Here is a 15,886-nt window from a genome sequence, read left to right on the forward strand (position 1 = left end):
TTGAGAACAAAATATATACATATGTATATACATATTTACATATATATATTTCTCATTATGATCCTTAAGAAGAACATTAAATAAAAAAAGTGCATCAAACACACAAAACTAGTTCCAGTCTCTGCTGAAACCTCTCAAAAACCTGGTAAAGGGGTTTTATTTTTTTAAGACAGAGACCAACATGGACAGGGAAATGAAGAACAATAACAAAGTCTGGAGAATGGACAAAAGGGATGAGCAGCCAATGACACAGTGGAGCCGAGAAACGGAGCAAGCCTCTATGTCTGGCCGTGTAGGTTGTGACATGCCCCTCCAGGGCCACTGCTCACAGGCAGCAGAGGGAAGGCACGCTCTGGAGCAGCCCAGGGCATGCCCTCCACTTCGGCCACCCAGCCACCGTGTGCTGAGATTACTGGGAAAGCAGCCGTGGGGAAGGAGAACCCTCCCAATTTGCACTAGGAATTCCCCAAAGGTGGAGATTGAAAGCATCATTTGGCTCTGAAGACAAAGAATAAAGATGAAAGATTTGTATATTAAAATATGTATGACTGGGTGTGGAGGCTCCGCCTTTAATACCAGCACCTCCGGAGGCTGAGACAGGAGGATAGAAAGTTCAAATCAGCCTCAGCAACACCGAGGTACTAAGCAACTCAGTGAGACCCTGTCTGTAACTAAGATACAAAATAGGGCTAGGGATGTGGCTCAGTGGTCGAGGGCCCCTGAGTTCAACCCCTGGTATCCCATCCCAGTATGTGTGTGTGTGTGTGTGAATGTGCATATACACAGAAAGATGAAGAAACAAAGATTAAACTCCCTACAGTGTATAGTCCTCATTTTTATCTCTAGGAATAAGTTTTCTTTTGGTCAAATTATATTGTTATACTGTGTGCATGTACAGATATACAACAACAAATCCCATCATTATGTACAACTATAATACACTAATAAAAAATGTGAGAAAAAAAAGATTCCAGTTTTCATTATTCTGTGCTTGTGAGTGCATGTGTCCAGCCTAGAAAGTATTTCATTGTGAATTGTGAAGCAAACAGCTTCGCTTTTTTCTAAACGACTCAATGTATTTGTAGAATGCCACCATTTTCAAATACTAAATACTAAATCCTTTAAGAAGCTAAAGCTGCTTCCAAAGTTATATTCTAGCTGTTCATCTTATTATATCCCTGGGAGCTTCGTGCACTTAGGGGTCTTGGAAAAATATCAGAGCTTAGTCTTTGGGTTTATATTCCCCTGTGAAACACTCCATTTCTCTAAAACTGAGTCTTCAGGCCATAACTCTTTGTTAGGTCTCTTTATTAGTCTGCTTTTAAAGCATCTTAGGAATTCACTGCCGTTCATGAAACTCATATATTTTCCTTAACTGTGCCTCAACATGGAAAAAAAATATCAGTGGTTATCAAAGCAAACATTTTAAAACTACCATCATTCTTTAGCACTTAGACATTTTTGTTGGTCTTTTAATTGCATGTTTCTTCTGCAGGGCAGAAGAATGTACAAAACCTTCTGGGTTTAAAGTTGCCTCTGTGCAGCCCAGCTCGACAGCCTCCCCCATGCACACTCCCAGCTTGACTCTGCATTCCAGTCACACATACTTAACTACCCGGAGCTCCCCGTCACCTCCAGCCATCTATGCTTTCTACTACTATTGCTTAAAAAATTACTCCATTTTATTCATCCCACCAAAATGCAGATTATTTGGGGTGACTCAGTTTAGGCAGTGTACCCTGTGGGACACCTTCTTCAACCAGACATGTGATTATGTAGCTCTCTCACCTGCTCCTGCAGCATCTGGTACGTCTTCCATCCGAGTGCTTGACACACCATGTTGCAATTGTCCTGTTAGTGGTCTGCCTGCCAGCCAGAGAATAGGTTCCTTGAAGACAGGGATTGTCTTGCTCTCACATTCCTACCATCTAGCACCTTCTTTAGCTTGTCATAGGGACTCAATAAATGTCTGAGTGAATACATGAGATACATCCATTGCAGAATATTAGGAGATAGGACTTCAAGATAAACTTTTAAAGAAAATGAATGTAACTACCCAAACTAGAGACAACTCACATTAGCATTTTGGGTTTCCTTGCTTTTAGTGAATGTTCTCCATCAACCCTTCTGCATTTAGAGCTTTGAGTACTTCTGTTTTCACTTAACACTACAGTGTTGTACTGAAAATGCTGTTAAGCATTTACACATGTAACTGCAAATTCTTTGGAAACTTCACTTTAATGGTTGTAAGAAGAACATTGTCCTTTAGAAGTAGCATAGATTGTTCAGATATTTTCTGTTCTTGGATTTTGAGGTACCTTTTTTTGCTATTATAAAAAAAATGGCTTAAGAGAATATTTTTGCATCTTCATTTATTTTTTATAATACATTCTAGAAATGAAATCTCTAGGTTAAATTTCACAATTCTAACCAGGCAGTCTGGCAGAAGGATGGAATGGAATGGTGGTCACTAGAGCTCAGATGGGCAGGAAAGAAGGGGGATTGGGAAGAAGTTCAATAAGGGGCAGCAGAAAACAGAATGTGCTGAGAGCCATTAGCCAAGTAGGTATGACAATTTCCTTGCCAGCGTACCCCATGTTGCTTAGTGGAAGGACTCGTGGAAATAGGACTTGCCTTGGACATTTTGCAGTGACATTGCATGTAAAGTGACCTTGCTCAAGGATCAGGGCGGATCCGGGTTTAGGGCGGATCAGGGTTTAAGGCTCTCCTTGGATTTATAGTGTTCCCGGTTTAGGACAATCCAGGTTTAGGGTGGTTCCAGGTTTAAGATTATTCCTGCTGGGAATAGGGCGTATCCTGCTGCCTGAGTTCCCCTTTAGTTCTCCCGGGATTCAGAGAGTTTTTGGGAGGCAGAGGAGGTGATTTTGGGAAAAGAACGTGGATTTCCCCAGAACGTGTTTGTAGAGGGCCAGTGTGAGATCGGGAATAAAGAATTGCTGTTTGAATCTACAAAGCTGTGAGTGGCTCGTGATTTTGTGCCCAGCCAGACTGTGGCAAGAATGGAGGAATTACTTCTGATTTTTCTGTACCACAGTAGGGTAAATATCAGCTAAAATGATCTATGATATGTTTCAAAGTGACTCTTCTAGTCATTTAATGATTCATATTTGAAGAGATGGAAAAGCTCATTGCCTTGATGTGATTAATATACATCGGGTACACATATTCAGTTACCATAATATACTGCATAAAATGTACAAATATGCCTCAAATAATAAAGAAAATTCCACAGTTCTATATCAGTGTACCAATGTACCTATGAATGTACTCATCAATGTAAAACCATGTTTCTAAAAAGTGAAGGTTACATAGGCAAAAAGGAGCTCATCATTTTTACCTTTGATTTATTTGTCATTTATATGACACTTTTCTGTGAATGTAACCTTTGAGTATTTTTTCTGTTGTACCCTTTTCCTAATGAACTTAAAGCTTTGTATCATTAAGAATACAATCCTTTGAGAAATTTTTGGCCAACCAGTCTGACATATGCCTTTGGATTTTATTTTATATGTTCGTAACATTTTTAAAAATGGATGCACATTTGTCGATCTTTTCTTTTGCAAATTATTCAATTACTTTCCTTTCCCTGGCAGATGCAGTCGATATATATTTTCCTACTTAGAAATATGCTCAGATGATTGGTTTCCTTCCAACCTTACTAAGTTTGGGTTGTTGTCATTGTTTAAATTTTTGACCCATTTAGAATTTATTTGGGGGTGTAGTGTGAGATGCGAGGAGTGTTTAAGGAATGATCACTATTCCCCTTGGACTCCAAAAGAAATGTTTTTAGAAGCAGTTCTGTTCACATAAGCAGCATGCGGAGGCAGAGCTCAGTGCTCACCGTGGACTTTGCTTGTTCTCGTAGGTGAGCAGGAGCCGGCTGGAAGCAGCGACTCTGACATCTCCTTGATTATGGCAATGGAGGTGGGACTGTCCGATGTAGAACTTTCCACCGACCAAGACTGCGAAGAGGTGAAATCTTGAAATGGCGAACATAGAAAAGAGGAGGTAGTAGGACCTAAGGGGATGAGTGCTCCGATACGTGGACCGGGCACACACCTTCAGACACTTGGCAACCCCAGGACGCTCTGCTCCGTCCAAGAATGATAACGAAAGCAATACCCAAAGTCTCCTTAATCAGGATGCTGTTGCATCTCCAGGACAGTCTTTGTCCTTGATTGACAGTGTGGAAGTTGAAGGCTGATTCTTCCCTCCCGTGTCCTTGTAGGCGTACACTTCAAAAGCTCCTAAAGTAGAGAACGAAAGGAAACCTTTAGGGTTTCTTAGTTTTAATTCAATTTTTTCCAAGTCTTATTGTCCTTGTTTTTCAAAGATTGATTTCTTTGGTGATTTCTTTGTAAAGACTGTGTGTAGTTTACATCTACTCGGGTGTTTTGTTTTGTTTTGTTTTGTTTGTTTTTTGTTTTTTCCCTTTGATTCACTCTAGCTCTCATGAAGAGTCCGGTTTGGAAGCACCAGTTCCTGTTAGGACTGGTTGATATTACATCCCTGAGACTTCTGGTCTCGACCTCTCAGCATGAACTGTGCATGGCTTTGAGAAGTGCCTCAGCACCCGGAAACAGCAGGAGGCCAGCTTTCTTAAGAATCTAAATTCTTTGGGTCTTGAAAATCCCAGCTGCCAGAGACCCCCAACACTAAGTTCTAACTCTGCTGAAGTCGCTGCTCACTATTTTAGGGAACATCACAGTGGCCCCCACTTTCTGGGTTCTGCCAAGGGCCACATGAGAAAGGGGCTCCATGGAGGTACACCCAGGTGTTTAGGGTCTTTGGCTGAAATTCTGAAATCAGAGGTCCCCTCCAAGGTATAAATGCCAATCTTTGGCAGCTGCTTATGAGACTGCAGACCTAAATTGAAAACCCAAGATCACGCATTCTTTCCATTGAAACCAAAATACCCATTGTGCTGATTTCCCCAAGGCAAGTAGTCAGCTCCTTAGGTGGGTTCTGCAGGGGATGGAAGCTTTAGAAAAAACTCAATCCTCTTTAAGCCCAGTGGTAAATATAGTGGGGGGGCTGCAGTAGCACCTGGACCGTACCTTACTGCCTATACCCTTCTGTTAACCTCACCAGACCATGTGGAAGGATTGAGGTGAATCCTCAGTAGATAACCTTCCCAGGGGTCCCCTGAGAGTGTGCAGATACCAAGTAAGGAATGAGATGTCACTTGATAAATCATTTGAACCAAAAAAGTACTGCATAGGAATTTGCTAAATCAAGCTAATCCTGATTAAGAAAGACAAATAAAAGGAAGAGAAAAAAGGGGTATCCCATGAGTTCTAAAATCCACCTGTGTTTTTAAAATGTTTGCTTCTTCTTCTTTTTTTTTTTTTTTGTAACTATGATAGAAATGTGCTATTTTTCCAGTGGGTAATTTTGTAACGTATTCAGACTATCCATAATACAGAGATGACAGGTAGTGACCTGTGTCCCCAGACAATCAGATGGGCCACCTTATCATCTCTAAGCAACTGACAATGTCCATGCTGCTGCTTAGACTAGCTACAAAGGAAGAGATTTTTCTCACTGAGCTGTATTTTCATATTTGATGAGAGCTTTTACACCTCATTGTGCTACCACTCACTGAAACACAGAGCGTGGTCCTACAGTCCACTCTCGCTGTCGGCTTCAGTGTGGAGTGTAGGTGGAGGAATACCTGCTCTCCTTTTCCCACCACTTTTAATGATTTTCCATCTGGTGGTTTCTAAGTAGGCAGCAAGCAGGGAAAATGATGCCTACCTTCAGGCAGGCATAAGTCCCTATATTTTATTTAACCCAACACTTCCTGTTATAAAAGCCAGCCTCTAGGGGTAGGGAAAGCAGGCAGGAAGAAATGAGGAGAGCGCCAACTCAGGGGACAGGAGTCCTTGACCAGCTACCCCCTTGTGGGGCCCTGGCTACTCCACCTATTGAGTGAAGAGTGTTGCAGGATAATTCCCAAAGCTCCTTCCAGCTTTAGAATCCCATTGAGCACTTGGCCAGTGGGATCCATTTTTTGCAGGTAGCCATGTCTTTTAGCAAGCAGGCTTTATAGCTAGGGAAGACATAGTGACTCATCACATACAATAACAGCCTTTGAGATTGGGTACTCCTGTGTGGCTGAGAAAAAGATATAAATGATATAAGTTTTAAAACCAAGTAGAAGTTGGTTTGTTCTGCCTCGTTCCGGAACTATTGTCAGTCACATAGTTCTCAATCTCTGGTTACCTTTGAAGCCTCATTCTCCCTGTGGAATTCCTAATCTCAGTGATGTTTATTTTTCTTTTTCGACCTGCATCACCTGTTCTTCTTTCAGTAAGCTGTGCCCGCAAAACTTTGGTATTAACCTAAATATAGAGGAATTAGGGTAGGTCAACAACGATAGGAATATGACTGTATTCTATACCCAGAAAGAAAATTCCCTTGGCCTGTATAGAGCTCTGATAAGTATTTTATCTTCCTACCAATGATCAGGTAAGTCAAAATTTGGTTGCATATGCAATTCTTGGCTACAGCCACCCCTACAGAATACGGAGTGGATGATATGAGAACCCAGAAGCCCATCCAAGGCCTGTAGGTCCAACCTCTAAGAGATTCTGCTGCAAACACCCCAAGCCTGTGAGATTTTTCCAATTACCAGAAGGTTTTGAAGGGCTTTCCCTGTGGCCTTGGTAATTAAACAAACAAACAAAAAAATTTAACCAGAAGATTTGTCTTTCAAAATAAATGAGAAAAATCCTTCCTTGTAGCCTTTTTTACTTTCTCCCCCAAATAAGAGATTGACCTGGGGACCCAGTGGTCCTCACATGAGGGTCAACAGGGTACATGACACGTGATGCAATCTATATGTGTATTTGCAGATGTGCATTTTTCTGTAGAGAAGGTGTAGACCAATATTATCCAGTAGAAATATGATGGAAGTCTATGACTTTAAATTTTCTACCAGCCACATTTCAAAAAGTAAAACGAAACAGGTAAAGTCATTTTTATAATAAGTTTTATTTGACTCAGTATTTTTGTTTACATGTAATTGGTGTAAAAAACATCAAGGAACCATGTCCCATTCTTTTTTTTGTACTGAGTCTTCTAAATCCATTGTGTCTTTTGCTCTCACTGAACATCTCAATTTGGATTAGACAAATGTCAAGCACTAATGGCCACTTGTCTAGTGGTGACCGATTAGGCTGCATAAGTCTAGAGCTCCTCCAATATTCCTCCCTTAAAGAAGAGTAAGTTAAAACCTTAATTACCTACAGGGAGAACTACACACCACCCAAGTCGCCTAACGAGAGGCCCAGAGACCCACAGATTTTGTAATGAATAAAGATTCAGCAACCCTTTTTGAAATTTCTACTTGAATTTCTATCAACTGATGTCTGTTATCATTGACTGTCACTTCTCCGACCAGTTTTTTTTTTTTTTTTTAAGTCACACAAACCATGTGGATTTGGTGCTGAAAGAAATTCTATCCCTCACTTCTGGGACAAACCCTTAGGCTAATAGGTGGCACTTAGGAGCCAAAGAGAATTTCAGACTGAAATCATCCAACTGTACCTCATCCTCTAGTTCTTCTTCGTGGTTGGCCTATGCCCAGTTCCAGTATACCCTCACCCTAAAGCTCCAGCTAGTATTCATGTATTTGGGAGGAAAGAGTGAAAAATTACATAGTAACTCTATATACAAGACTTTGTGTGGCCTTACTGAGAAAGAATCTTTAGGTCTTGTGGCTTGTGACCACTCTGGCAGCCAGTTTTCCTCTCAACATTAGCATTCCCCATAACCCCGAGGCTGTGGGGAAGAAAACATTCGCATCTCTGAGAATAATTTAGAATCGCCTTTAGGAATTGCTACTTCTTGTGTGGCTAGTCCTTTTGGAAGAGCTGAGCTCTGATCATAAATATGGCATTTGAGTATTGATTGTTCACTTTGATCAGCCCTGGAAGGTCAACTGTAGTCACCCAGCCAAGAGGACAGGTAGAAAGTCTGGAGAAGGTAGAAGGATAAAAGCAGCAGACTCCTAGCTGATTTGATGTCACGTGGCAGGGGAGTCCTTGTGACTGTGACTGTGTTTCATAAGAGGTTTTCATGCTGTTTTCTTTTGCTGTTAGCACTTCCTCATCCCAGTGGAACACGTGTGGGTGCTCATGGGTCTGGGTGTGGTCATCTCCAAAGTCACAGTGCCCAGTGGTCATCTCAGTTTCTTCCCTGACATCCCTGTGGCTACCAAACTTTCAGGACCAAACGTGATGACAGATACTCTAACATAGGATTCTTTCTTATTTCTGACTTTTGTTTGGGCAGAACATTTTTACAGAGCATAGGAAGTAAATGGCACGTGGTTGTCCATTGAATGCATCACCTTGGCTGAATGCAGAGAAATCTCACAGAATCAAAATGCTTCCAGAAGATCTGGGGTATGGAGTCCCCCCCATGTGCAGCAAGCACCCATCCCTCTGTGGTACTTGGGCCACTAAGGCTATGTCCAGTAGCATTTTTCTATTCTCTTACTTGTACTTCTTTATCTTTCCTTCTCTGTGTGTATGTGTTTGACTGTACAACAAAACACACACACAGGGTGTCTGTCTGTCTGTCTTTTCCCATATTCCCTTTCCTCCTCCTTTCTCTTTTCCCATGTTCCATTTTTTCTTATTTTCTTTCTTGCAAGAAACTCTAACCTTCAAGACCAAAAGAAAAGAAAAAAAAAAAAAAAAACAATCCATGGCCACAGAGTTGCTCTTGTATTGTGATTGTTACTCGTGCTGGAGTTTTTCTTCTTTTTATTGTGCGCTCATACCCGTGATTCTTACTTCTGATAGGAAAGCCAGGTCACTTTAGAGGCAAATTAAGTTCCTCCTGAAACCAGGGAGCCTCACCTTCACTTCTCACATCAATTTTGTCTCAAGCTCCAACCCTTACCATTTTTTTTCTTTTTTTTTTTTTTTCATATTTTCTTGTCAGAAAAGTTTCCTAAGAAATAGTGGAAAATTCCAGAATGCTGTCTACATCTGTGATCTTCCACCACTAGACTTTTTGACCTTCCTAGTTCACCGTGTGCCCCCAGGGTCAGGGTTGTTGTACTGTATCTGAGAGGCGCCCATGCTTTTTTAAATTGTAGCACAACAGCTGCTCTTTATAAGTGATCAGAGGGCCACTTAAAACTCACAAGGAGGCCCAAAGAGACTATCCCCAAAAAGTGGGGTCTCTCTGGTTCCTTGTGCAGTGTCCAGTGCCTCAGAAGCCCCTGTCCATGCTGTTCCATGTCCAGGACTGATGAGCACAGCTGATGATGAAGCTCCAGTGGGACCAGACCCGTACCCTGCAGGAAGGCAGGAGCGGGGACTGCCAAGAGCTGGTCGAAGCAGGGCTGGAAGCTTCTGCGATGAGAAATGCCCATCCCCTGCACTAAGAGCTGGTCTGAGCTTTGTAGGGGGGGCGGGGGCGGGGCTTAAGGAATTAAATATTCATGAGCTGAAACCCTCATAATTGTGAAGATTAAGACAGCCTGAAAAATAAGTGAATTCTGAGATCTCATTACCATTTACCTCTCTCCGTTCCCTGCTTTCCTCCCACCTCACAACCCCAGACCCTTTGTCATGGGAATGGTAGTGTGGAGAGATCCTTAGCCAGTCGTCCGTTTTGAGCCTTTTAATGGCACTAAGTTACCATCCCAGAACTAAAGTGAGTCCAGATCACCCTTTAATTGCAAAAACTGCTTGTTCTACAAGACCCTGAAGAGGTCAGTTACATCTCCTTCCCTGCCTCCTGTGCTTCATAGTCAAGTGGCTTTTCCAGGAGCCTTTGTCATCAGAGCTGGTCTAATCCTGTGCTACGATTGATGTTTGCACTTACTCCAGGGCTGTTGGCTCTGCGAACACCTGATAGGTATTCACTGATGATAACGATAAGGCAAGAGAATACATCTCTTCAGAGACTGCATTCTGAACACAGGAAGAGAGAAAATCCATGGAGCAGGGCACTCCGCCTGAGTGACCCAGCCATTCTGGGCAGAATGCCCGTGGGCTTGTCCTTCATACTCAAGGGAGGGACTTGGGGACACAGAGAAATGTGAGGACCATGTGTGCTATATAAACCAAAGACTGATCGCCATCCAAATGGACACATGTTTCTTCCATTGACTAAATTTGCTCCTAATGTTCTCACAAATAAAAGGGAGGGGGTGTTCATTGTTAAATGAAACTTTAGGGGATTTCTTTTTCAGGCTGTTGACTGACCTTACTAAATCTAGAAATCTAAAATAAATGACTTGTGGCCTGAGTACCACACCATCTGGAAAGTCTAATGTCTAGGCCCCTTTTTCTGCAAAACTTTCAGACAAATCTAGCGCTTTATTGAACTCAGAATATTGTTCTCTTTGAGAATGTGAAGATTTTAAATAGCCAAAGAATTTTCATGTGTAAGAGCTAGCCTGTGGCAGTATATCCTGCTCTTTGAAGACAATAACAAACTGTTGCCCGTACTGATCGTCAGCAGAGCAGCTAAGGAAGACGCGTGGACTTAGCAGTCTGAATTAGTGCTGGCCTCAGTGGTACCTACAGTTCTGTAGGATGATATTGCAAAGGGCAGGGTGCCCTCTGCTGGAACAATACTGCTACTCTTTCAGCAAATTAATTTGGCTTGGGTCACCATTCCTCCCACAATTTGTTATTTGCCTTCCATCACAGTTTTCCTCCTCATTAGTTGAACATTCAGTCTACGTTTATCAAAAGAGGAAAGAATGTCACAAACTCTGAAAAGTTAAAAGTTTGAGACCTCGTGGAAGATCTTCAGCCCTTTCTCCTGCAAAATGTCGACGTGGACTCTTGCTCTGTTTGCAAAGAAGACGCCTCTAGCTAGAACATGTGTCCGGAGCTCTGAGCAGAGATCTGCCTGACCCGTAACTTACCAGCTCGCTTCTCGTGAAATCGCGAAGGAAGATCCATAAAAGAGCTTCTTTCCTGCAAGCGGTGTGAAATGCTGATGTGTTTGGTACATGTACATACTATATTTACTTCCTGCTTTTACATTAGTAATCTGAAATGGTTGTACCAGTTTATAATTAGAAAGATTCTGGGGTGGGAGAGGGTGGGGAGGGGCTGTTATTTTTATAGTGGGATGTCCCTTATACTTAGAAAACTTGAAGTCATTTTATATTTGTGAAAATTACATTCCAGCCATTTCCTGTAGGAAAACAATTGAAAGGTACCATTCTTTCAAATGTTCATGAGCTGGGGGGAGATGATTCTTATTTCCAGGAGTCTCCTGAGCAGTACATGTGAGACACCCAGTTTTGTAGACAGCACCCAGTTTTGTAGACAGCAGACCAGACCATAACCAGCAATTGCCAGTTTAAAAATGGGGGTGGGGGCCTTCCAACTCTTCTGAGCCCTTTGTATAGCACATCATTATTTTCCACTGGGAGAAAGAAGCTACATAGAATGATTTTTACAATTATGAACTAATCAGACATGACATAAATCAATCTCCAGCACCTCCCTGTTAGCAAGAGGGGAATCCACTGGTTTTATTTTTTCTTCTTAACACCGTTTGCTCTGTTTTAAAATGAACCGTGTTGCAGTTCGCATTTCACTAGGCTTCCAGAGGTCTTCAGTCCCATCTCATCTTGCCAGAGTCAGATCAAGATCTTCCTTGATTTAGTTGCCATCTGAATCAAAAATCACACACACAAACACAAAAATACTCCTAGTGGCTTTTTCATGGGGAGTTTTGAATTTGGACTCTGGTGAACTCTTAATTGATGAAGTAATGTGGTAGTGGATTATATAGCCATCTCACCCAAGCACTGTTTTCTGTACATAGTCATCTGCATATTCAGAGGGTGGTTAAGGCAATACAGTTGTTCGTTTTTTATGTATAGATCTCCTTCCCTCTTCCCCTTCACAGGCACCTGCCCTACTCTTTTCAAAGCACTTTATCTCTTAATATACAAAGAAATTTGGGTTTAAAAAAAAAACCTGTCTTTGAAAGAATTGATCTTCTATTAGAAGACAGATTTTTATTTTGCTTTATTCTATTCTCTGTGTGCTTGGAGAGAATCAACAGTTTGTATCATGCTGGGCTAGTGAGGAGACAGGATGATAGTTGGTTGCAACCATACCACGTGATTATTTTTGTTATATAGAAGACTACAATGTAAATAAGTGCAATCGTGTTCTTATGTACTGGTTAAAAAATATATATTGCAACTATCAAGGTTTTAACACAAGGGTTGTGAATTGCAGGAAATTTCACTGCAAAATTTTGTTTGGTTTTGTTTTTTAATAAAATGGAACCATATGCCTGTGTTGTGTCATCTGTATCCCCTGACACTGTCACCTGTCCTCAAGCTCCTGAAGTAGCACTATGGATTACAAAACATCTCTTTACAGCTGAATTGTGAAGTGTATCAAAAGACCAAAGATGATGACAATAACTGCCTCATTTCTCTCAGGTAAGTCAAGTGCCAGGCACGCACCTCCTCTGAGCTCTGCTCTCCTGGGTGAATTGATTGACAGCCTTTAAGCAATTCTGAATAAGAATGGCTGCTGAATTGGGGGGGGGGTACAATTTGGGGAGAACTGAGTGCTAATGGGCATTACTGTCTCAGGTAGGTTTATGTCCCTAAGCAGGGTTACACTGTGGGGACATCCGGTGGGTTGGCACAGCCACATCCTTTTTTATATCCACTTGTACGTTTCTAAAGGATTTCAAACAGCCATCCCTTAGGATTAGCAAGGGATTAGTGATGGAAATTTTTAAAACGAGGCTACTGGAGTGGAAAGATGGGGCAGGAAAGGACAAAGGCCACGGTGTCCCGATTTGTTGGTGTCACCTCCTCAAAATGTGCATGCTCCCTGGGGTGGTTTATGCTTCCTGAATCTGACCCATCCAAGATCCCTGATAGGTAAGTCCTCCTGCAGAAGCACAGGGCTGGACATGCCAAGTGCAGCTCAGCCTGTGTGGGGGACTTCCCCCTGGCCAGGCGCCACACCTGGAACTCGGGATCACATAGAATCCACTGGCAAAAACTCAGAACACTTCCATTGCCAAGTGGATAACAGAAAGCACAGGTGACCTGGAGGCTTTGCCTAGGGAGGTCCATGCCTAGTCTGTAGATAGAAAGGTGGGTCTGAGGTTCGTTGGGGCAGTGAGAAGCCTACCACATTGGAACACACTTTGACCTCTGCTCCTGCGTCCACACGTTACCCACGGTCAGCTGTGACACTGATGTGTAGGTAGGACACTGTGACCTGGGATCTAGACACCACCGCTCCTGACTCCAATTCCAGTCTTTCCACTCGATAGGGGTTCCCGTGGGACCCGTGCTGGTATGTGTTCAAGATGACAGCACAGAGTTCCAAGGTGGACTAGGGGAGATCAGCCTTCCTACAATACGTATTAGCTATTAAAACTTTCACAAAGCCCTTCATGATGCCACCGATTTCGGACTGTATAACAGCGCTTCCTGAGTCTGATTAGTGATAAAATCTGCTTTTGCAAGGATTATGTTTTCCAGGATGGCACTGGACATTGCATATTGGGTGGAACAGGTTGGTATTCAAGCTGGGTGGGAGGGGCTGCTGGTTACGGTTTGCCATATGTCTAATTACACAGTCCACAGACCCTTGCCTCTCTTGAACCTGATCCTGAGTCCATTAGGGAAAGGTCAGGTCTTGTCAGCCTGGACCTTGCTCCACCTCAACAAGTGTGTGCTGGGGACAGGTCCCCGGATGCTGCCCAGGGCACACACAGGCCAGGGAACAGTGGGCAGCCACTTAGCAAAGTATCTCTCTGTTCCCAGGGAAGGAGAGGCCCGCCCCACTTAGAAACTGTGCTTGGTGGAGTTTGGAGAAGTCATGCAGCAGAGTCGTCCTGTGAGAATGGAAGGTTCAAACTCCCCAGAGTTTTGCCCTGTTGTCGGGCCAGCCACGGGCTGTGTGTTTGTGAGCCATGAGCATGAGCACCTGAGTGGACTGAAGTGACGCCTCTCTGTGTGGGCTGGCGACAGATGTGTCCTTTTCTCTCAATTTGCCTATGATCCCCACACAGCACTTGAGATGGGTGTGGCCTTCCAAGATGTCAGTCCGTCTGCTGACAGCAAGACACCACAAAGCTAGACTCAACCCCCTGAAACCTGACCCCACCTATTGGGGTGGAACTTTCTCCAGTGTCTCAATCAAAGGGGGGCTTCAGAACGTCCTCTCTCTCTCTTTTTTCTTCTTCTCTTGTGGGAGCTGGAGCAGAGGAACCATCACTGAAGAATCCCAAGAAAAAGGTATTTTCTCCACCTTGGTGTGGTCATTTTGTGCCAACCCCAAATCACCTGGAGTGACCCTGGATGACTTAGCCACATGTCGAAGCACCCTGTAACTCTTACTCCGCTAGTCCCCACTGTTGGAGGGACTATAAACTTAACAGCAGTTCTGAAAGCACCAATGTGTTTAGTTTTTCCCAGCAATTCCTTTCAAACCAGCGTTAGAATCGCCACTCAGCTCCTTGCCTTGGTGGAGGAACACAGTGCTCCAGCGTGGGGGAGGCTGGGTGGGAGAGAGGGCAGGGGAGACTGTGAATTCCTTTTGCACCATGATCATTGCTATCCACGGAAGAGGAGTGCAGGTCATGAGAAACCCAGAGGATGGACAGGTTTCATATGTATGAGTTATTTTAAAAGATTAGCTCCATTCTTACAAGTGATCCAACAACAGAAATTATTTTGCCTCTTATTTGGTCATACTGGCTGGAAACGTGTCTCTTTCAAGACCTGCTGATTCTTTCTTCCTAACTGTGAGAACAAAATAAGGGACAGTGAGGCCACCACATCACCAAAGACCAGGGGCCTCTGCTCACCATGATCAAATCCCCCCTCCTGGATTCTGTCACAGCACCTAGCAAAATAGGACACCGCCCCAAGTCCTCAACCAGTGTGGGACAATCTTTATGGGCATCCTGGGGAGTAAAAATTAACCCCCTGACCCTTCAGGCTCTTCTGTTGTGGAAGACACATGGGGCTAGTCCTGAGGATAAGGATTCCATCACTCTGGGCCAGGGCCCGATGGGTTTTGCACCAACAAAGCTCCCAGGAAGGCTAATGCAGGGGACCGTGGCCTGGGAGGGAGGGGTAATGCCAGCACCTGAACAAGTCCAATTCGTGGAACTTTCCCTGCACTAGGGGAATTTAAAAGTGGCCCTTTGGCCTCATTAATGTCTGTTTCCCTTAGTTTGAAGCAAGGAGGAAGAAGAGAAAAGGGAGGGGCAGGGCCAGGGGCAGCACTTGGGGTCCCTGACCCCCCTTCTAGAGTACTTTGAGCAGTACCACATAACTCCCATAAGTAGATAGGTTTCTCCTCTTTGCTCAAAATTCTCATGAATGAAGCTGGGCGTGATGGTGCCCTCGTGTAATCCCAGCGGCTTGGAAGACTGAGGCAGGAGGGATCTCTGGTTCAAGGCCAGCCTCGGCAATTTAACGAGGCCCTAAGCAACTTAGGAAAACCCTGTCTCAAAAGAAAAAGGGCTGGGGATGTGGCTCAGTGGTTACACACCCCTGGATTCAGTACCTGGTCAAGGGGGAAAAAAAATCTCAAGAATGGAAATGAAAAACTGAAAGCTGTGGACTACTAATAGGAAGGTTATCACCTAACATGAACTATCTGAAAAAGGCAAATTCTAATTTTGAGAAACAGGATGGTTGCAACCACAGTAAAACAGGGACACATACAAACACACACATGCCGTACCCACAGCGTGAGTCCCCAGCGAACGCTGTCTACTTTGAGCTATTCAGGAAGATGCCTTAATCTCCCAATGCGACCATAAACCATTGAATTATGTACTTCACATGTGTGGGGTTTATGGTCTTTATCTCAATAAAGCT

At 43.4% G+C, this 15,886-nt stretch overlaps 1 protein-coding gene across 1 annotated transcript in view; it reads left to right on the forward strand.

The window, feature by feature from the left end:
• The window catches only part of Rnf150 (ring finger protein 150), a 226,565-nt gene extending 215,449 nt beyond the window's left edge, over nt 1–11,116 (forward strand). Inside the window, exon 7 of the mRNA XM_076864194.2 lies at nt 3,887–11,116. Within this exon, the coding sequence (XP_076720309.1) occupies nt 3,887–4,005 (119 nt within the window). The 3' untranslated portion in view covers nt 4,006–11,116. The remainder of the gene's footprint in view (nt 1–3,886) is intronic.
• Nucleotides 11,117–15,886: the final 4,770 nt, after the last annotated feature.

The sequence above is a fragment of the Callospermophilus lateralis genome, chromosome 8 (genome assembly GCF_048772815.1).
Source record: "Callospermophilus lateralis isolate mCalLat2 chromosome 8, mCalLat2.hap1, whole genome shotgun sequence".
Classification (NCBI taxonomy): Eukaryota; Metazoa; Chordata; class Mammalia; order Rodentia; family Sciuridae; genus Callospermophilus; species Callospermophilus lateralis.